Source organism: Aspergillus puulaauensis, chromosome 1, assembly GCF_016861865.1.
Source record: "Aspergillus puulaauensis MK2 DNA, chromosome 1, nearly complete sequence".
Taxonomy (NCBI): domain Eukaryota; kingdom Fungi; phylum Ascomycota; class Eurotiomycetes; order Eurotiales; family Aspergillaceae; genus Aspergillus; species Aspergillus puulaauensis.
In genome coordinates this window covers 3,886,762-3,908,556 of record NC_054857.1, presented here as the reverse complement: position 1 = coordinate 3,908,556, position 21,795 = coordinate 3,886,762, and the positions used below count along the sequence as shown (strand labels likewise).

Here is a 21,795-nt window from a genome sequence, read left to right as displayed (position 1 = left end):
GTACTCCTCAGTCCTGGCCAACTTTCCTCTCACAGTGGACTAGGGGTGGCCTGCAGATTCGGAGATTATCATGACACAAATTCTATCGAAATCTAGTGGAGGTGTTCTTCAGATTCCTGTATCCGCGACTCAGAAGAATGCACCCGCAGCCAAGAAGGCCCCGAAGCCAGCAGCCCCGCGGTTAAAGCTACTTGTACGGCGCTTGCCTCCAGGCTTGACGCAGGAGGAGTTCGAGACAGCGATCGGCGATGAATGGAAACTTGGAAGCGGGAAAGTCAGTTGGAGTCAGTACAAGCCTGGAAAGGTATCAAAAGAGTGAGTAGCTCACGTCTAAGAGGAAAGCGAACCGCAGCTAATCGCTGGTGCAAACCAATAGTCCAGCTAAGCCGTCTCGACCTTCTCGAGCATACCTCTACGTCGTTTCTAGCGAGCATATTGGACCTCTCTCTGATAAGGTCAGGGCGACGTCTTTCCTAGACGCCCGTAACACAGCCAGCGATCCGGTACTCTTAGGCCCTCCGAACTTAGAATTTGCACCGTACGCCAAAATTCCTGGAAGCCGTGTTCGCAAAGATGCTCGCCAGGGAACCATCGATCAGGAACCAGAGTTCTTCCAGTTTCTCGAAAGCCTCACCCAGCCTATTGCAAAATCTGGCCCTGTTGAGTCCACCGCTGAGGGCGAGGACAAGAAGGAGACTATAACAACCACACCACTGGTGCAGTACATCAAAGAAAAGAAAGCCAACAAGGCGAAGGAAGCCTCGAGCCGATCATCAAGACACAAGTCTGACAAGGATTCAAAATCCGAAAAAGTTCAATCGAAAAAGCTTCTCCAACGGCCCGACAAGGAAGCTACGGTTGGCGGTAGTGAGAAGGCGGAGAAGAAATCAAGAAGCGACAAAGCTACTAAAGAGGCCGTGAAAGCCGCGAACAAGCAGGCTGCTAATTTGGCTTCGAAGCAGGGCTCTAAGGCCTCTACGGCGCAAAATTCGCCGAAAGAAACGACACCAGCGCCTGATCGAAAGAGAGAGCGCGGAAATGCTGCTGCAGCCGCAAAGATATTGCAACGAGATTTGGGACTTGCGCCATCCAGTAACCGTCGAAGGGGCAGACGGGGAGCGGCTGGAGATGACGAAACTAAAACCGATGGAAGCACAAATGCAGAGGCCAGCAAGAAGGATACGCCCGCCAAGTCACCAAAGGGAAGCTCAGCTCAGGACTCAAAGGCTAAGGGAGGCAACACCCCTCAGCCTAGCGAGGCATCATCCACCCAACGATCCGAAACTAGTACATCCGCACAAACCACTCCTACCTCAGGAAGAGCTCCCAAATCCGGGAAAGGAAAACAGGCTTCGACGGCGACGACACCAGCACCCACACCTACAGCCACTCAAGCATTCCTCAAGCATGCCAATCCATCCCAGGGGGTGACGGAACCGCTACTCGAAACCGCCTTCTCGCCTTTTGGGAAAGTCGTTAAGGTGGAAATCGACAAGAAGAAAGGCTTTGGATATGTTGATTTTGCCGAGCCCGATGGGCTGCAGAAAGCTATCGCTGCCAGCCCTGTGACCGTCGCCCAAAGCCAAGTTGTTGTTCTTGAGAGGAAAGCGAACCCGGGCGCCGAGAAAGGACGCGGAAAAGGTCGTGGCGAAGCCAAACAGCCTGCCCCTAGCACAGATGCCAATGCCAACCGCGGTGGGAAACCTAACGAGGGAGGCTCAGGCGGCAACTCGTCTTCTCGTGGACGACGCAGTGGCCGAGGGAACAAGGGTGGTTCCAAAGGGAACGGAGGCAGTGGCGGCGGCGGTGGTGGTATTGCAAACGCATCGGAGAGCAAGAATGCGGAAACGAAATGATGTACCTACTTACTACCTTACCTTATGATAATGGATCAATGAGAATCTACGAACACAAACACTCAAAATACGACCTGACTACCGACAAAACATCAGGCTGGCCCTTCACGTGCCGTCCTTGGCCTCCTTCGTGTCGTGATTCGTGATTCGCCCAAGCAGAAAGCAGTCTCACCTTTGCAAACAAAGACCACCAAGCTCATGGCAATCCCATCTTCCTCCTATCTCCATGCTTCAACTCCTAAAAGGCCCTCTGCACCTTACACCTAGAAATTTCACTCACCTCACCACTACTCCTCTCCAGCAGAACCCCTCACCCAGAACCCGCCTACTCCTACAAAGGCAAATAGGAACCCGCATCATCATCCGCAACCCATCAACAACCACAACAATGCCCCCGACAAAACCCCTCCCAACCGACCTCCCAATCCACACCTTCGCCAGCGCACCAGAATTCGAAACCTTCCTAGAAAAGAACCACACCACCGCCGGAGGCGTCTACCTCAAGCTCGCCAAAAAGTCCTCCGGGATCGCATCCATAACCGCCTCCGAGGCCGTCGAAGTCGCGCTGTGCTTCGGGTGGATCGACGGGCGAGCGAACGGGCTGGACGAGAAATTTTGGCTTGTGCGGTACACGCCGCGGCGGGCGAAGAGTCTCTGGTCTGCGAAGAATGTAGGTACGGTTGCGAGGCTTGTTGAGGCGGGCAGGATGAGGAGGGCTGGGTTGGAGGCTGTGGAGGCGGCGAAGAGGGATGGGAGATGGGAGAGGGCTTATGATGGGCCTGCGAACATTGAGGTTCCGGCAGATTTGAAGGAGGCGTTGGGTGCGAATGGGAGGGCGAAAGAGGTCTTTGAGGGGTTGAATCGAACGGATAGGTATTCGGTGTTGCATCGGTTACAGACCGGGGCGGTGTCGAAGAGGGTGGAGAAAATTGAGGCTGTTGTGGATATGTTGAGCAGGGGAGAGGTTTCGATGTTAAGAAATAATGGGAAGGGAAAGGAGAAGAAGGAGAATGGATTGAAGGCGTTCAAGGTTGAGAAGAAAGCGAAGACGAAGAAGCCCAGCGTTGAAACGGCGTCTGCAAAGGTGTCGAAGCGTGTTGAGACGACTTCATTGTCGTCTAGCGAAAGTATTAGACAATTACGGTCTCGCAAACCGCGTGGATAGCACTGTCGTGACTCGCGCATATCAATGATACCCAAGCGTTCCCTATCACCATGATCCGGACTTGTTCAAGTAAATAACTCGGACCAAAGCTGCGATTTGGATCGCTGTGGCCTGAGGCATCAGTCGACTCAAAAGGCAGCGAAAAATTTTTCGATCGACCCTTCTACAGTTCAGCTATCACCAAACAGATGAGCTACAGGAAATCGTGGACCAGATATTCTTGGTTAACCAAATGGTATTTTGCTAACTAAACCCCAAGTTCTCAATTTCCAACACCAACATCAAGGTGAAAATAAGAAAAGAGAAAAGCCTTTCAGACCTCCTCGACACCCACCAAAGTCCGACCGACCGAAGTCAAGACGTCAAGACAAGGTCAAGATCATCACCACTCCCTAGACCGGCGCCAACTCGGAACAAGCCCGCCGAAGCAGTTCGTACCAGAGAAGACAAGTCGAGGCGGGAGTAAACACGGCTTCACTTTAGGGCATCGAGGACATAGCAGTCATCAGCAAGGGTAGGGGGTGTGGCTCATTAGATGAGCTCAATGAGGGACGTCTACTCTAAAGTGATTCTTTGAACTGTAGGCGAGGTTAGCAACGAAGCTTGGAAAAGAGGAGGGAAAGCCCAATGTAGGGGGGAGGAGAACATACGTAGAGTCGCTTGATTTTCAAAATGGACGGGGGGGAGCGGCCTTTTATATTTTGGCTGACAGGGTCGGACCACGCTAGCGACAAGCGAGAGCAGCCGTCGCTGGCCAACCGTTGCCGGGCAAAACTTTTCATCGTGGACCCACTGCTTCTGGAACTTTGGCGAGAGGGTCCTGCTGTTGCGTCTGCCCAATGTTGAACGGCCTTTTACTTTGCATCCACCGGCATTTTTCCTATTAGCAAATACTTTTACGTTTTGTTACTGTCTTCTCGGTCGAAATCTCGTTTGCAGCAGGCTCTCCGGCACCGACAGACGGTCGCCTGCCGAAGTTCTTCAGTCGGGAAGCTTGGGTGGATTCTCGGAACTGTCAAAATCGGTCTCCGGCTAGAACTAGACAACAGGCACAAAGACTGGAAGTTCGGAAGAGAGTTTCTCTTGCGGACTCGTACACTCATCACAATACAGCGAGGTAGAAGCGGCCAAACAGTAATGATGTTCCCGCCGGAAACGCATAGTAGTATATGGAGCAGAATATACGTACAAGCTTAGGACGTATATCACATCTTGCACAACAATACAACGTCTGTTTAAAATCTAGTATAGCAGGTAATTATCTGGAGATATGAAGCTTGGGTCTATTGCCTGAGACAGCGCTCTACGTAGACTTCGATAGGCACATACAAAGGACAACTCCTGTGTCATAACCCCAATGACATGAATAATAGATATGCAGTGCATTTAAGCAATTTAAGCATCAGTTATCTACGCCAGACGGAAAAGACCCTTAAAATGAGTCTTTGGGTGTTGAGATTCATTCAGACATTCACTAGAAATCCAGTCCTTCCATGGAACTAATGCGCCAAGAATCTGCAAGATATATCACACTGCATTTATAGAAAAGAGTAGCCTTGATAGTGGATATAAACAGAGGCATTTGCACCTTGACCATGTTCAGCCATGTCTACAAATTTAAATCGTGTGGCTTGAGTTGTGTTTTACATTCTACATATATATATATATATTTGCCACGGCTATTTGCGGAATGCGGAGGACCTCTCTCCAGCTCTCAGAACGCTCATCTACAGGCACCCAAAATTGGTCTGAATGTCTAGTCGGACCTAGCCTAGACAGTTTAATTATGAGCGTAAATATTGATATACCCTTGATATAACCCTCCATTGTCCATCTGTCCTGGGATAGCATACCTTATCGTCCTTATCAGTGCGGGGGAGCTGACCCGACTGGCTCCTTGGACCAACGACTCCGCATTTCCATTGCCGAACGCTGGAGTCCAACTTAGACTTCTCAACTCTCCCGTCCTCTTCGCTCATTTCACGGAATTTGAACTCAGCATTCTATCCATATACTCACCATGACCTGACCGAGAGTTAGGTTGATCCTCTCCGATGCCACGACCCAAAGTCCTCCCTGCTAACCGTCTACGGGCCCCGGAAGCCTGTCTCGCGTGCCGGGCTTCCAAGAAGCGCTGTAGCGGTACCTTTCCATGCTCAAAATGCATTCGAAATGGACGCGCTGACAGCTGTGTTCCATTCCGGCGATCGAATTCCACCTGCATTTCCGCCCCGCGGCAGACAAGCAATGTGTATAGACCCCTGGAAACCCCAGACGCTGGGCGTCGGTCACGGAACACATCCAGCGCTGGTCTTGGTGGTCTTCCGCAGCTTATTCCCGCCATGAACGGGACATCAGGCGCCCCTCACAAGACTCATTCTCGCATGCTGCGGGATCGAAAGGGTGAACAAGGTACGGCATCTCAAAACCCAACTACAAGCTCAGGAATAGCGGTCCTAATGGGTCCTTTAGTTTACATCGGAAGAGCCGCCTCGCTATCTTTCCTGCAGCTTCTTCGAGACACTGTCACGCAACATATTGGCCCGTCGCAGTTCTCGCACGATATCACAAAGGAAGACATGCTTGAGACGGACACCCCGGATGAGATACTGCCGTCTTTAGGGAACGATACGGATCCTCAGGACGAACAGTCCCATCTCCGGACCTACCAAATAGCGGTATTTAGCCCTCTGAAACCAGTCGATGTTCAAATCTTAATAGAGTGATCTGTTTAGACTAGCGGCTTTATCAATGTCCTCTCGGACGTGGAGACTTGTCAAATGCTAGGAACAACACCTCCAACCCATGAGAAGTCCAACAAGACGATGGCGGCTTTGCGCGATATAATGATAGCTATCGGAGCGCAGTCGTCAAAGAATGGATTTGCTTTTATGCGGGTGGAACGATTTTTCTTCAAACGTGCCCAGCAATGTGCCTTCGCGGGCATGCTGGAGAACCCGAGCTTAGACTTGATTCGCCTATTCATCCTGATGTCCTTTTACATGCTAGGTGCCTGCCGTCGAAACGCTGCGTTCATGTACTTAGGGGTTGCTGCGAGAGCGGCTGCTGCTCTAGGGCTTCATCTGACTTCCTTCACCCAGCTCGAAGCAGATGAGCAACAAAAACGGCAAGTAGTCTGTCGGAATTGTTCCTTGTTTCTCACTAACGTGATGCCAGGACCCGAATTTGGATGAGCCTTTGCACGTTGGACCTACTAGTCAGCTCGATTCTCGGGCGACCTCCAGCAACAGCCAACCTGTACTCAGAACTAGCAGATATGGAATCCACGCCATTAACGCGAGCTATGGACGACAGTCTCGTGGCTTCTTACCAAATGACTAGGATTCTCGACGAGATAATTTCTAAATTATACAACGAAAAAGCGGCCTCAACGGAAGTAGCAGAATCGCTGCTTGACAAGCTTAAACAGTGGAGTAACGACCTCCCGGAGTCTGTACTATCCTCACCGAGCACTCCTCAAGAACGCATTGCCGCCCAGGAACATATAATTGGCAGTCTTCACGTTGCCTGTGCTTATCACTTTGCTGTCATCATAGTAACACGGCCATTTATGATCTCAGTTTTGGGTGTCCGTCTTGCACGCTTACACCAGGACTCGCCGGGAATAATACAAGACGAGATGCTGTTAGAGGATCCAGCCCATACAAGGCTGGCAAATGCCTGCGTGGAGTCCGCATTATACATGATCCAGACATGCTTGGAGGTATACCAATCTGGCTTGCTGCTAGGAAACATGTGCATTCTCAAGTGAGCAATTCTCCCTCACCCAAACACACCAGAAACCTAACACTAATGTCCCCAAGGGCCCTCGTTTTCGCCGCAGCCCTAATCCCAGGGTTCTCCATGTTCTCCCAAAAAGAACTCGATTCAACTCTCGAAGAAGCATTTAACGGTGCCCTTGAAATCCTCCGAGTCCTCTCCAACCAATCCGCCCAAGCAGCCCACTACTTTGAGATCCTCAACCTCCTCCGAAACGCAATCGACGAACAGCGCCAACGCCTCCGTGAAAACCCACCACCGGATAAAAAATACGTCAGCAAACTTTTCAGTTTGAATAACCGCAGAAATAATACTTCCTCCCAATCGCAACGGGGCACAGCAATCACCTCCCTGCCCGAACCCGATGGCTCATCATCAGAGCTAGCTGTGCAACCTCTCACTGTTACTACTACTGCTGTCGGTGCTTCATACCCCGGCCCCGAAGACCCGGCTCTTTTCGACCCGGCCATGGCAGATGTGTCTGCCACCACTGCTGAATTTCCTGGCTGGGAGGGTATGGATTTGCCGTTATGGGACAGGTTCCCGTTTATCGACGACTCGTTTCTCAATTAGCATTACCGCAGCCGCAACCGCAGCCGCAACCGCAGCCGCAACCGCAACCGCAACCGCAGCCGCAACCGCAACCGCAACCGCAACCGCAACGAGGCAACGCTTACTGATGCCATGACACGATTTGATGTACTCATATTTGATTTATATACCCGCCTTCGCCATTATCCTAACGACTAACGAGGGTGTTCTCTTTACATAACAATCCCGTATTTATATTTAGTTCCTGAAAACAAAGCTTAGCCTTCCCTGTCTATCCAATTATTGCAACCGAATCTAACTTGCCCCGTCAACCGAACTGGTAACCTACGATTTGGGCAGCCGAATAAGCACTCCAAACAAGATACCTACCCAACAAAACAAAACAAAAGAAAACAGTAGCGGTGAATGATACTGACGCGTTTTGGGGTAAGAGAAAACACTTATCATTATTAGTATTACTATTATTATTGGAAAAGGAAGTACTCCGTAGACTACCGTTTGACTTAGGTAGACTAAGTGGGTTACGACCAGGCTACCAGCCGCTGCGGGGGGTATTTCACTCTACGTACCTTCCAGGCAGTAATTGACATAGATAAGTGTTTGGGAAGAGAGACGGGTTGAATTGAAGGTATTCTGACATTACTATCATTTGGAATTTAACATACGGAGAACGTAATAAGTAAGTTAGTGAGTGCAGTATTTTAATACAGACCATACTGCAAAATAACTAAGTAGTAACTCAAGTAACTAACTAGTTAGTTACTATAGCTGATTAATCCGTACATTAGGAACAGCTCTTTTCACGATCCACTATAGTGGAAGAATAGTGTACTTGCTTCGGCAGGTCTTAGCCCGAGAATGGAAAGCTCGTGGGGTGTTTTCCCGGCGCCCGGAGGGTGTTGAATCATCTGGGTTGGTTGGAAATTGGATGAGGGGCAGAGCGCCCCGAGATTCAATTAGGAACTTTTCTGAGGTTCCATGTTCCAGCGGTGGTGTGCTCGAGATAGTTTACTGGTGCTGTTTTGCGATTGTATTGTCCAGACTTCAGATGTTACAGGGGAATTAACTGGATGAATTTATCATATCATATTATATCTTATGTTGTTTTGCTTTACATGAATGTTCACAAGGAGAAACATTTTGGAACCGCTGCCGTAGCACACGAAATAAATTCAATTTGTATACGCAATATCGTCATTATGTCATAGCGTTAGAAAATTTTAAGCGAAGAGAGCATCACCCAGGCGGTAGTGCACCGTCTTGATCTGGGTGTAGTTCTCGAGAGCGTAGGAGCCAAGCTCACGGCCGACACCGGACTGCTTGAAGCCACCGAAGGGAGCCTGGTAGGAGATCATGTTGTAGCTGTTGATCCAGACGGTACTGTGAAGAAAGTTAGTTTCATGCTGGACAAGACTTGTATTCATAAATTAGGAACTTACCCAGCCTTCAGGGCGTTGGAGACGCGGATAGCAGTGTTGACGTTCTTAGTGTGGACGGCAGCAGCAAGACCATAGTCCGTGCTGTTTCCGATCTTGATGGCGTCGGCCTCATCCTTGAACTTCTGGATGGTGACGACAGGGCCGAAGATCTCCTCCTGGGCGATCTTCATGTCCGAAGTAACGTCGGTGAAGACAGTGGGCTGGATGAAGTAGCCCTCCTTGCCATGGCGGTCACCGCCGACAGCAACGGTGGCACCAGCCTGCTTACCGTGGTTGATGTACTCCATGATGCGGTCGAACTGGAGCTGGGAGACCTGGGGACCCTGGAAGGTGTCCTGATCGAAGGGGTTTCCGAGTTTGTTCTGAGCAGCACGCTCCTTGAAGCGGGCAACGAACTTGTCGTGCAGACCCTCCTGGACAAGGATACGGGATCCGGCACAGCAGCACTGGCCGTGGTTGAAGAAGATACCGAAGTTGGACCAGGAGATGGCGTTGTCAATGTCAGCATCGTCAAAGACAATGTTGGGCGACTTGCCACCCAGCTCAAGGGTAACCTTCTTGAGGTTACTCTTAGCAGCAGCCTGGAGGATGGTGCGTCCGACCAAGGTGGAACCAGTGAAGGCAACCTTGTCGATGTCCATGTGGCTAGAGATAGCGGCACCGGCAACACGGCCGAAACCAGAGATGATGTTGATGACACCAGGAGGGAAACCAGCCTCCTTGATCAGCTTAGCAGCGTAGAGACCAGAGAGAGGGGTTTGTTCAGCAGTCTTCAGGACAACAGTGTTACCAGCGGCAACAGCGGGACCGATCTTCCAGGACCACATGAGAAGAGGGAAGTTCCAGGGAATGATCTGACCGCAAACACCAACGGGCTCGTGGCGAGTGTAGGTAAGAGTCTCAGGGTTGGTGTCAATGGTTTGACCGTGAATCTTGTCGGCCCAACCGGCGTAGTAACGCAGACAGCCGATGGCGTTGGCAGTGTCGACCTTAGCCATAGTGAAGGCCTTGCCGTTGTCGAGAGCCTCGACAGCAGCAATAGTGTCAATGTCACGCTCCATAAGATCCGCCAGCTTGTTGATTAGACGACCACGGTCGGAGGGTGTGACCTGGCGCCATGAGCCCTCAAAGGCAGCACGAGCAGCAGCGACTGCAGTGTCGACATCCTTCTCGGTGGCCTCGTAGACCGAAATGATGGGCTTCTCGTTGGTGGGGTTAATGGTCTCGAAGGTCTTGCCCTCGGCGCCCTTCACCCACTCGTTGTTGATGAACCTAGGAGACAAGGATAGTTAGAAGACACGCACTTTACGAATGAGGGGAGAGATAACATCATACAGGCCAGTGGGCTGCTCATATTTGACAACGGGGGTCTCGATGGTAGTGAATAGGTTAGACATTTTGAGAGGAGAGTGATAGAATTGGGGTATCTTGAAAGGAGAGGTGGAAAGCAGAGCAGACCAAGCGGAAAGGAAAGACCTCCATATTAATACTCGTGACCGGGGCCGCAAAAGAGGGGAAGGAGGGGAATGCTATGGCAACTTGGTGAATGGCACCGAAGCCCCAGCTGGAGCAGCTCAGGGTAAATTACGTTGTAACCACCCCACCGGCGACCCAGATGAAATCATTGCTATGCGGTTCCGCATCTCGCTCTGGGAAGCCGAGACGGACAGCTCTGCGAGGGTAACCGAGGATGTATCGCGGATTTGCAACTTTTCCACCGCCACCAGTTTCCTAACCTCTGCTGTCCAGGACAGCCCAACTGGTTGAAACGGTACGTGAGGAAGACAATCGTGCGGGGTTCCCTCACCTTCTAGGGCCAATCACTGCCCTAGGAAGCGCTATACGTCATAAATTACCGGTTTCTTGGCATCGGTTGGTCTCCGCTCCGACTCTGATTGATTACCAACAGCTGTATAGTAGCAGACAGGCCGCTTGCTGCTTTGGGCAAAGAAACCGCCGGGTCCCCTTGCTCTCCATGACAGTTCTTCCAACCTTCAGGGCAGCTGCAGCCTGCAGCCTCCAAGGTCTCGCGCGAGATGCCGACGGCCTGCCCCAAGGTATCTTCTCTGTCCGACTGCGGGCCCACAAGGTTTGGGTTGTACTGTCGATCTCCCTGCCCCTCGCTCGACTGGTCCAGACTTCACTTCCTAACCACGTGCTGACCAACCCCTCCTCCAGCCGCCAGGGCCAATTTTCAGGAAGCCCCTCCAACTGTTTATCCCCGGGATTATCTTCGTGTTTGGCGTTTTGAGTTCCTGGGACCATGCGGGCTGCTGACACGCTAAAAGCCCCGCCGCGGAACCGCGCGGTGGTAATGCCGTTGATCACTAAACAATAGCATTGCTCCGATACACCACTATCACGGACACCCTTGACTCTGGACACTATTCTGCTTCATGGACCAGTCAAAGGTTCCGACATCTTTGAAACAGCTGGTTTTCCCAAGGGATTTGCATTTCTGCAATGTTGTGGATAACCCCCATCGGGAAACCGACAGTGGCTTTTGGAATGAAGCTTGTATCTCCTATTAGTATACTGCTATTGGTCCTAGTACAGGCTTAATATCCAGTTCTGGGGGCAGCTAATGTCTCTCAGAACCGAATACATCCGGCACTATCGTTGTTAATTTTGTTACCCGGATCCGATCCACTGCCACTGCCCTGGCCGTAGGCGCCGGAGTCGAATGACGAAGGAATATGAGGATATGCATTTGAGCCCATAACCACCATCCGGGAACTCGCATCAGACCGCACTGGCGACATAATTACCCCGTACTTTCGGGGATGGTTCCCTGAGGGGTGAGGACCCGCCATTTTCTAGGCGAAGTACTCCCGACCTAATATCAATACCATAGAAGTTGACCATGAACTGATGATAACTTGCTTCTTGATACGCTTATATTTTTGTTTCCGTATATGTTAATATAATCTTTCTGTGATTTCGTGTATACTCCTCCACAGTTGAACGGTATTGACACCATCAGTTGAAACCATGGCGTGTAATGTGCGACATCACCGGCGTCTTTTAGTCCTGATTTGTGATTTATAAAGGTGGCCCAACTCCTTTTTTACAGATCTTGTCTCACAATACTGGCAATAATTGTTTATGCTCGTGCTAAGCCTTGGACATTCCATCCCTGCGAGCCACCGGAGTTGGAGGCTTTCTCCGCACTTTCACTAATACGAGATACTTCAACTCCGCTGTCGCATTCTGACTCAACCTTCTCCAACTTTCGTCTGCCTTGCGAAACACACGCAAAATGCCCACATTTTACCCATCAATATCACCAAATCTGCGCGACTGGGCCTTGAACCAGAAAGTATTTTTCACAGCCTCTGCCCCTCTCAGTGGCCGACATATCAACCTCTCTCCCAAAGGCCTCCCAGATGCTTCGTTTGCCATCCTTGGGCCCAACGAGGCGGCATACGTTGATGCAACAGGTTCTGGTGGAGAGACAATTAGCCACTTACGCGAAAACGGCCGCATCACCATTCTCTTCTGCTCTTTCGATGCATCCCCCCGCATCCTACGGCTCTTCTGTACTGGGTCTGTAATTGAATGGAGTGACCCCGACTTTGAGCCATACCTCGCACGCATGCAAGGGAAGAAGCTGGTCGGAGCGCGTGCCATTATTCGGCTGGATGTCTTCAAGGTTCTTCCATACAATTCGATCTCACGCCCAATCTGGAGTCCAGTCCACTAACCCCAATATTGTAAACAGGTGCAAACCTCATGCGGCTACGGGGTTCCGCAGCTTTCACTATCATTCGATTCAGAAACAAACGAGCCCAAACCCTACTTCAAAGATCGGGAAACCCTGGGTAACTGGGCAAGCAAGAAAGTGGAAGCTGGTGATATCCGCTCCTACCAGGGAGAATGGAACAGTCGTAGTTTAGACGGGTTGCCAGGACTCCGAACAGCTTTACAGGACAAGGGTCAAAGTGTCATACTGGCCAATTTCAGTAACTGGACTCGCTATCATAGAGATGAGATCGAATTTGTGAAGACATCTGCTTTGTTGCTGTTTGTTGCGATGGCGGTCCTGCAGTGGGCTGGATATCTTAGTTTTTACTCACTTCATTAGCACAAAAACGAGTTTGTAGCACAACTGAATACTTAATGAACTTAGTCACATTGAATATCTCGTTTATTCTGTATACTTGTACCTAGGCTTCCATCTTGAAGACAACTTCCCGACCCCGCATCACCAAACCGACAACCGAGGCCTCATCCCATTCGATCCAACGGCAATCCAGATCCTCATTATTACTTATACGTTATTGATACAAATATGGGGCGTTCCTATTCATACTGCACCCATACAAATCCCATCATTAGGCAACTCTATCACAGAAAGTCAGCACCGTCACAATGAGCTCTCGACCGGTTCGCATCGCAGGTATGTCAACTCACAGCTACAAGCAACATCACTGATGAATTATCAACAGGCGCCTCTGGCTCTGCATCTGACCGACGCCATGCCATTGCAGAATTTGCCCGCAACTATCCACAAGATCCGGTGGACGTCATAATCGCAGACTTCATGAGCGAAGCCAATATGGTCGTCGCCGCTGGACGGCGAGTAGATCAAACTCAGACTCAGGGCAAGCCTAGCACAGATGCCACTGATATTCCACCAGGCTACGAGTTGTCATTCCTCTTGGCTCTGCAGCCGGCGCTGGAAGACCTGGCGAAGCACCGTATCAAATTAGCCGTTAATGCGGGAAATACGGATACGCAAGGGCTGTACGACGCAGTAACACAAATGATCCGGGCAAAGGGGTTAGATCTAAAGGTTGGTCGATTCCTTTTTTTATCTTGTGACCTGGGCTTCTCTTGCTAATGCAGTGGTGCTTAGGTGGCCTGGGTGTCTGGTGATGAGGTTTTATCTACTGTGAAAACGGCGCTATCGTCGGGCAAGTCGAACTTCAAGAACATCTATACAAATGAGGTACTGTCGGATTGGTCATTCGAACCAATATTTGCACAGTGTTACCTGGGAGGTCTTGGAATAGCAGCTGCTCTTGCTGAGGGTGCCGATATAGTGCTCTGTGGAAGGGTATCTGATGCATCTCCAGTCATTGGAGCGGCATATTGGTATCACCAATGGCGGCGAAGCGACCTTGATCAATTAGCCAATGCTTTTGTCGCGGGTCATCTCATCGAGTGCAGTAACTATGCCTGTGGAGGAAACTATACCGGGTTCAAAGAGCTAGAACACGTTGGCAAAGATGGATGGTCCAACATCGGCTACCCCATTGCTGAGATATCGGCGGAAGGAAGAGTGGTTATCACGATGCAGTCGTATGCCACCGGGGGCACTGTCACTGTCGACACCTGTTCCTCTCAGTTGCTATACGAGATCCAGGGTCCGTGGTACTTCAACTCAGATGTCACGGCCATCCTAAACGGCATCCATTTCGAACAAGTCGGCGTCAACCGAGTCGCCCTGCACGGCGTCCGCTCCGCTCCACCTCCACCCACCACCAAAGTCGGCATCACAGCCCGTGGAGGCTTCCAAGCAGAAGCATCCTGGTTCCTTGTCGGACTCGACATCGACGCAAAGGCTCGCATGCTCGAAGCCCAGATCCGACACCTCCTAGCCCCGTATAGTTCCAAATACACGTCCCTCGAGTTTTCAACCCTCGGGTCCGTCCCAGACAACCCAAAAGACCAGAACAGCGCTACTGTCACCTTCCGGGTCATTGTTCAAGCTCGTAACGCCGAAGACATCGCCCCCAATCGCTTCCTCCGTCACATCACAGACAATATCATGCAGGGCTACCCAGGCGCAACCTTTCACCTAGACCTCCGCCAGGGCTTCCCCAAACCCATCTTCGAATACTACGTGACTCTCCTTCCCCAAGAAGACATCAAACACCGTGTCCACCTCCCATTCAAAGATAATAAAGTCCTTGACATCCCTGCTCCTCCAAAGACAACAACCTACCCATCCCATCAACCCTCCCAAGCCCTAACAACTACCCCCATCACCCACCCCGACTTCGGCCAAACAACCCCCGGTCCATTAGGCTGGCTCATCCACGCTCGTTCGGGTGACAAGGGCCCCGACGCAAACTGCGGATTCTGGGTGCGCCACAGCGACGAATACGCCTGGCTGCGGTCACTACTCTCAACAGAAAAGATAACAGAACTTCTAGGGCCCGGGTATAACTCTAACGCTGAGCTGGCGATTGAGCGGTGTGAGCTACCGAACTTAAGGGCTGTACACTTTTTGTTCCGGAATTTGTTAGATCGTGGTGTCTCGAGTACCACCACGGTGGACTTTTTGGGGAAGAATGTTGCGGAGTTTTTGAGGGCTAGGTGGGTGGATTTGCCAGTGAGGTTTTTGAATCGGGGGAGGTTGTGATTGTAGGTGGTTTGTTTGTTTGTATACCAGTCGATATCATTAAAGCTATTGTTAGCACATGCTTAGATATTTCGCCCTTATTGTAAGAAACGGCTGGTTTATTCATCAATTTGAAAGGGGTATTGTCACTATTGCATATTCATACTTGTCCCGAGAAAAGTTCACTCTGGCTACCTCCGCCGTCGATTGCTACTAGGCATCGGCTCAAACCCATCACTATCATCAATATCCTCACTAAGAACACTAACGCTCCTGGTGGTGCGGTTCGGTCTCATCGACCTGGTATTGCTACTCGCAACTGACCCAGCACCGGCACGCTGACTCGCCTGTGAACCGACAAAGTCCAGCGTCATCTGTGTCTGTTTTCCTCTACCACGGCGGGCGGTTGTACCGGCCTGGCTGACGGTATTTGAGGATGGAGCGGGGGAAGGAGCGGTGCGTTTCGTTTGGCGCGAACGCTGGGTGCCAGTCGTAGATGTGGTTGCTGCTTTGCGTGACTTGGAGGCTGGCTGTTTGACAAAGAGGGCTTGGGAGTCGTCGTCTTCATCGTCCTCCTCGATTTTTTCTGCGACGGCTTCGGGCTCATCGTCGTCATCGTCGATCATGACAACGTCGTCTTCCTCTTCTTCGTCCTCGGATATCGCGCGGCGGCCACGCCCTCGAGAGGCGGTTGCCTTGGTTTGTGCGGGCTTCCTAGTTGCGGCCGCTTTTGTGGATGCTGGTTTGCGGGCTGTGGTGGTTGCTCCGGCTCTCCCTCCCCTGCCGCGCCCACGACCACGCGCAGAGGACCGCCCAGCGGGTGGCTCTGTGCCGTCTTCGCCGGCTTCTTCCTCATTGGGGTCGCCGCCTTCGTTATCAGAGTGGATGAGGGCACCTGGTTGGTCTTCCCAGGCACCATCGAATTCCGTGTCCCAGCCATCGGGCTTTGGCTTGAAACGTTTCTTGCCCCGAGTGCGTTTCTTGACGCCCTTTGAGAACATGTCCTCCATCTGGTTGCGGTATTTCTCCATAGCGTTTTGCAAGGAGCTCTGTTCGGTCTCCTCTTCGTGGTCGCTGTCGCGGTCAAGTGAGAGTAGGTGCTTGATTTGGCCCTCCAGAGACTCGTTGACGAACATTTCCATGGCGTGCTTGTCGTCCTTGTCGATGAACTGGGAGACGGCATCACCGAAGGAGTTTTGCGGGAGGATGGATAGGGATTGTGCGGCGAGGAATTCGCGAACGAGTTGCTCAACCTGCACCGTGTCTAGGGTGGCGAGGTGGGACATTGCTTCCTCGTCGATGTCATTATCCTTCTTGCGTGATGAGGCGGCCTTCTTTTTGCGGTGGAACTGCACTACATCGTTGACATTCGCGACTTTACCGACGAACCGGTTGGAAAACCGCTGTGGGTTTTCGCAGTCAAAATTGCCCCCTTCGGGGGTGGATATTTCAACGCGCAACCGTACAAGCGGTAATGGTACTTCCAGTTCCTCGTCTTCTGCTTCATCGCCGTGTAGCTCGAGCCAGTCTGCCTTGGCTTCTTCGATGAGCTCCTCTACGATCGTCATGAGGAAGCGAGTGAGTTCTGTACGGTTGTTCTCTTTGCGCGCCAACTTTTGAGCTCCCTTCTCTTCGGAAAGCACGATTTCACGCATGACAAAGGGACGAATCGACTTGAGCCGGATCGGTTCAGATTTCATCTCTTTGCCCGTAATGCTTAGGATCGCAACATGCTTCGCTACCGCTTCACCAGGAACTAATGAGGTAGCAACAGAAGAACCAGGCTGCATAACGCGAAATTTTGTCTCAGGGTTGATGCGAGGGTTGATCAGGGATTCGTGCTCGTGGCCCCAGATGACAAGGTCAAGGAATTCGGGGAGAAAGTTTTCCGGTAGATACCCCGTCTCTGTGTATGCATGGTGGTTTTGATGGACACATATCAAGTTGTACCAATCATCTTTCTGAATCGAGGGTCTAAAGAACTTGACCTTCCCATCCCGAAAAGTGCGGAATAGTCGTTCATCTCGCACATTGCTCATTCCGTAGAGCGCTAGCTTGGTTCGACCCTTCTGTAGCAATACCGGTTTGAGCTGGATGTTGTCCGACTCCGGCGTCCGCCCATAGTAATTGAGCAGCCCCGATACTTGTAGAATATCCAAAGCGGCAAGGTGGCCCTCCCCGGATGGGTCGTCATGGTTTCCATGGATGGAGAAGATGGGAATTCCGACGTTGATATCCAAGTCCTCATAGTTGGCGTGGTTGAAAGCACCTTGAAAGTTCTCGCTCGCGTCACTGAGCAGCTCAAGCTCACAAGGTTTGTCACCGAGGCAGTTCATTCTGATTGACCGCATCACTTGATACATGGATTTTCGAGACGGTTTGTTCTCGTGAAACAGATCGCCTGCCAGAAGCACCATGTCTACATCACGCTCCTTTGCCAGGCACATCACTTCATGGAAGCTTTTCCAGCTATCATCGCCTCTGATAGGATCTCGCTCATTGTAACCGACATGGTTATCCGTTGAGACGAGGATGCGGATTGTTTCCGCCTCTGGACGGCATTAGCAAGGTCCCTAAAATTTGGCGGATTTCGATATATCACCTCCAAGACTGGCCATTATGGTGTTGTTTACTTGAAAAGAAGCCCAAGCTGAAGGCTTGGTTCAAAGGCCTTCAATATAGGCAGTTAGAGCTGTAGGTAGCCAACCATTAGCTTCAGCAGATACTGCTGCCTGGGGCGAGCTCCCTTGACAAGGTGGGAGGGTGCAATCTGCAGGGTTAAAATTATTCCTTTATTTCGATGTCATTTCCAGCGAAGAGAAGTAGGCCAGTTGAGTGGAAATTGTAGCTATATTCATCGTGCTGCAAACACGCTCGCCACGGCGCGACACCACGTGATCTGACGCGAAACCTGCATTGGAGGCGACCCGTCAATCTCCGACCTTCATCCTGAGTCCCTTTCTTTTCATCTCATCCCCTCGCATTTCCCTCCCTCATCCTTCCCTCTTTGAACATCGCGCGTTCATTCAAACGAGTCTCGCTTTCTTCGCACGCTTACCACGCTTATATCGCACCTCCTGCATCCCGACTGATCCAGACCTAGTCCCTGGCTCAGTCGTCATCGTCCTTATCTTATACCCCGCGAATACCTTATATGCAGCCAGCGCCCTCTGACGTTTCCAATCGCTCACGCACTGTAAACCGCTCCCCAGACAACTTTCACTCTACCCAGCATGGACATGATCTTTATTGCGACTCCCAAATCTCTGGCCGTCTCCCCTGGGGCACCGGAGACATTCCTATGGGCTCTGACTCATCGGCCGACGAGTTATCGCTCCTAAACACCGAGTCCTCGTCAGCAATCGATCGAGTGAGTGAGTACGAGATTAAATCTCGGAGTCAGTCGGATTTTGGATTCATCGTGATACCGTCAACGAAGGAGTCGAGCTTGTCAATTGATGCATTCCCGAATGGTGTGTTTGTCCAATCACCGGTACTAATTCAATCATGTGCCTAACGTATGGATCCCAGAGGTCTTAACCCATATTTTATCCCACCTGCCTCCGCCGGCACTGTCATCTATCGCACTGGTGTCCCGTCGGTTCCACAGTCTTGTTACTACCCCTCATGCGTGGAGGATCGCCTTCTCGCGCTACTTCCCTGGCCCCTCGGCTTTGGAAGATGCTCATGACTCCGATCGATTGACGTCAGACAAACGATACTTTTCAAGACTTACTGCATTAGCCTCGTGGAGGAGCGAATATATCCTAAGAACTCGCTTGCTGCGATCACTTTCGAGAGGCAAACCAGCTCAATTCGGATTAGCTAAGAGGAGTCCTGCGGTCCGAACCGCATCAGTCCGTAATGGAAGCGCGATCGCGACCTACACTTCGCAGCTCTTGTACCCTGTCAGCCATCTGAATGGAAATTTTGGCAACGAATCTTCAAGAAAGGAGCCTCTCTTTATCCATGGCGCCTCAGAGCAGTGTGCGGTGACCGCTAGCGACCCCTCAACTGTCAAGGTTGGCACCTGGGGTTTGGCCGATCACAATTTCTCTCGTCACTTCGCCGATTCGTTTCCTGGGGAGACAGAATATGGACTTGGATCTGGTAATATTGTTGGGGTGCCCAACTCGATGGAGATCAGCCAGCCTTATGGCATGATTTACGGCGAAGGGTGCCCACAAGGACGTATTTACTATTTGTCCACGGCCGAGCAGAGGGGAAGGTTTTTAGGTCTTCCTAACGATAGTGGATCGCAACCTCAGTTCGGTATTCCTGCCATTAACCACATCACAACTGCGATCACTGCCGTATGGATCGCGAAATCGGCCGACATACTCAAAATGACCGGCGGGTTGGTTGGAATGTTGTCTGGGTCGTCCTCGGGGATTCTAAGCGCTTATGCCTTGGGCCCTCATCCAACCTACGAGAAGCGATTCGAAAGAGGTCAGGTTACAGCTCGATGGGTTCTTAGCCCTGGTGTCCCTATCGTCTCAATTGCGGTTGATGAGAACTATTCCGTGAAGCGCCATCAGCGTGGTCGCGTGTGGGCGGCTGTCCTCAATGCATTGGGAGAGGTGTTCTATCTCTCCGATCTGCCCCAGCAAACCGATCCTATGCCGACCAATATAACGCCCGAGATTACCGATCAACAAGCTTGGAAAACCGGGCGCAGTGTCCGATGGGAGCTAGTGGAGGTCAGCAGGCGGACCGCTCGACCCGATCCGTTTAATCGCGAGCTTGTCGACGGCAGTTATAGCCCACGATCGTCTTCTGACTCAATGAAACTTAGCGACGAGCAGGTAACAGCAGAGACAAAAGAAATTGAGCAATTCTTATCTTTCAAACCGAAGCATTTCCGCAAGGTGTGCGAAGGTTGGGATATGAGGCGCGACCTGAGAGTGGATTTCCCTGGAGGCGATGGCCATGGTGCTGGTGAGGTATTCGTCGTGATTCAACGTGGTGACGGAGAAGACCAAAAAGCCGCTATTCGCAGATACGCCCGTAAAATTATACCGTCTCATTTGCCAATACCCGTTTCCAAGCCAGATACGCCTTCTCCAGCCGTCGTTACCTCTTCGATTTTCGGTGGACCTGCCAGTTCCCCAGCAGTTTCGTCCGCCACAAACAGTTTCCCACCCTCTCGAGCCTCAAGTCAACTCACAGAAACCGTTTTCTCTGCGGCAAACACCGAATGGTACATTACCGAATTTCACTTCGATGGTCGAAAGTCTTTGCAAATCACAACAAGTGCTTTAGACAATTCGACCTATTCCGTCTTGGCTCCTGATGAGGATCTTCTTATGTCGGGCAACCCCGAGTCATCCTCTGCTGTATCGTCACCCTTGCCGCACATGCAACGGCCTTCCGGCGCTGAAATACCAGGGCAACGTGGGCGATATATGGCGGTTGGTACTGCCACTGGTTCGGTTTTCGTTTGGGACATTCGCTCCCCCACCGCAAAGAATTCCGAGATTGTCAACTCTGTTGCGCCGATTCGATGCATATTCACTGAATCCCCAAGTGTGTCTTGTGTCGCTCTGACGTCTTTGTATCTGGTGCATGGTGGAAATGATGGACTAGTGCAAGCTTGGGATCCCCTCGCTTCCACAAGCCGTCCAATTCGAACCATCAATTCCCGTTTCTCGACGCGTGCGCGCCGACGGTTGGTCCAGGCCGAAGCTTCCATGAATGGCGTTGGAAATAATTTCTACGCAACGGGTGCGATAAGTCTCGATCCCGATCCCACTCGTCTAAGAGGTATGGTGGCCTTGGGCACCCATCTTCGCTACTGGTCGTATAGCTCCTCTGCTGCAGACCAGTATAAGAGTAACAAGCGGCGGCTTCGTTATGGCCAACGAGGTAACAACCTAGGCGCCGGCGGTCAGCGATTCAACAACAGTGGACGCGGGGCCATCAATGATTACATCGAGGATGAGAAACGGGAAATGGAGCTACAAGCGAAAGCCGACCAGAAAGAGAGAGCCCACCTAAGTAACCGGTTTGGGGTCGACCTCTTGGGTCCGGATGTTAGCGAAGAGGAGCTGCTCGCCTATGCACAGCTGTTGAGCCAGGAGGCATACAGCAGCGAAGCTACGAAGCGGGGCGATACTGTGGAGGATTCTGTTATCAGTACTTCGCCCAGCGACACTATCGGACCGAATGATAGTTCTTTTGCACCCGATGAGCTTTCGTCGGCCTCTTCTCCGTGCAACGACCCTGTCGAAGATGACCTAGACCCAGAAATTGCGGAAGCAATTCGATTGAGTCTTCTTGAAGAATCCGCAAACCAAGGCTCATTTGAGCCACCTTCACCCTTTGCTGTCAAACACTCGAATGGCATGTCGTCGGTTAAGAGTGCATCGTCTTCTCCTAAAGCAGAAGCTGCAGAGAGCAGCCGGCAGCAGGAGATAGACGATCTAGATTTGGCCATCCAGCTGAGTCTTGTGGAGACTAATGGCTATGAGCATGAACAACTTGGTGATCCTTCTGACCATCAAGACGACGAGTTCCCCTCTCTTCCAGCGTCACAGTCTCCAGCATCCGCAAAGAACAAGGGCAAGGCTCGGGTGGTCTGGTAGTCATCGTTTGATATATTTAATACTTATATTCTGAAATATGTTTGCTTGTTTTAATTGTTCTTGCTCAATA

General features: G+C 51.3%; 8 protein-coding genes across 8 annotated transcripts; 6 read left to right on the top strand and 2 right to left on the bottom strand.

The window, feature by feature from the left end:
• Positions 1-70: 70 nt before the first annotated feature.
• On the top strand, positions 71-1,856 carry APUU_11538A (putative nonsense-mediated mRNA decay protein Upf3; the record flags this gene model as incomplete). Its single annotated transcript, XM_041697639.1, has 2 exons — positions 71-315; positions 377-1,856. 2 exons carry the CDS (start codon positions 71-73, stop codon positions 1,854-1,856), a joined length of 1,725 nt encoding a protein of 574 aa, XP_041550904.1.
• A 226-nt stretch (positions 1,857-2,082) lies between these two features.
• APUU_11537A (YdeI/OmpD-associated family protein) lies at positions 2,083-3,021 on the top strand (the record flags this gene model as incomplete). The annotated part of the gene is made up of 1 exon (XM_041697638.1): positions 2,083-3,021. One exon carries the CDS (start codon positions 2,083-2,085, stop codon positions 3,019-3,021), a length of 939 nt encoding a protein of 312 aa, XP_041550903.1.
• Positions 3,022-5,075: 2,054 nt separating this feature from the next.
• On the top strand, positions 5,076-7,374 carry APUU_11536A (Zn(II)2Cys6 transcription factor; the record flags this gene model as incomplete). The annotated part of the gene is made up of 5 exons (XM_041697637.1): positions 5,076-5,433; positions 5,494-5,699; positions 5,757-6,148; positions 6,199-6,789; positions 6,846-7,374. 5 exons carry the CDS (start codon positions 5,076-5,078, stop codon positions 7,372-7,374), a joined length of 2,076 nt encoding a protein of 691 aa, XP_041550902.1.
• A 1,199-nt stretch (positions 7,375-8,573) lies between these two features.
• On the bottom strand, positions 8,574-10,189 carry ALD5_1 (aldehyde dehydrogenase (NAD(P)(+)) ald5; the record flags this gene model as incomplete). Its single annotated transcript, XM_041697636.1, has 3 exons — positions 8,574-8,733; positions 8,793-10,064; positions 10,128-10,189. 3 exons carry the CDS (start codon positions 10,187-10,189, stop codon positions 8,574-8,576), a joined length of 1,494 nt encoding a protein of 497 aa, XP_041550901.1.
• Positions 10,190-12,051: 1,862 nt separating this feature from the next.
• Positions 12,052-12,876, top strand: APUU_11534A (uncharacterized protein; the record flags this gene model as incomplete). Its single annotated transcript, XM_041697635.1, has 2 exons — positions 12,052-12,444; positions 12,514-12,876. 2 exons carry the CDS (start codon positions 12,052-12,054, stop codon positions 12,874-12,876), a joined length of 756 nt encoding a protein of 251 aa, XP_041550900.1.
• A 287-nt stretch (positions 12,877-13,163) lies between these two features.
• APUU_11533A (acyclic terpene utilization AtuA family protein) lies at positions 13,164-15,162 on the top strand (the record flags this gene model as incomplete). Its single annotated transcript, XM_041697634.1, has 3 exons — positions 13,164-13,191; positions 13,241-13,587; positions 13,651-15,162. The coding sequence occupies 3 exons, from the start codon at positions 13,164-13,166 to the stop codon at positions 15,160-15,162; spliced, it is 1,887 nt and encodes a 628-aa protein (XP_041550899.1).
• Positions 15,163-15,332: 170 nt separating this feature from the next.
• On the bottom strand, positions 15,333-17,759 carry MRE11 (MRX complex nuclease subunit; the record flags this gene model as incomplete). The annotated part of the gene is made up of 2 exons (XM_041697633.1): positions 15,333-17,692; positions 17,744-17,759. 2 exons carry the CDS (start codon positions 17,757-17,759, stop codon positions 15,333-15,335), a joined length of 2,376 nt encoding a protein of 791 aa, XP_041550898.1.
• A 536-nt stretch (positions 17,760-18,295) lies between these two features.
• APUU_11531A (F-box and WD domain protein) lies at positions 18,296-21,725 on the top strand (the record flags this gene model as incomplete). The annotated part of the gene is made up of 2 exons (XM_041697632.1): positions 18,296-18,614; positions 18,673-21,725. The coding sequence occupies 2 exons, from the start codon at positions 18,296-18,298 to the stop codon at positions 21,723-21,725; spliced, it is 3,372 nt and encodes a 1,123-aa protein (XP_041550897.1).
• Positions 21,726-21,795: the final 70 nt, after the last annotated feature.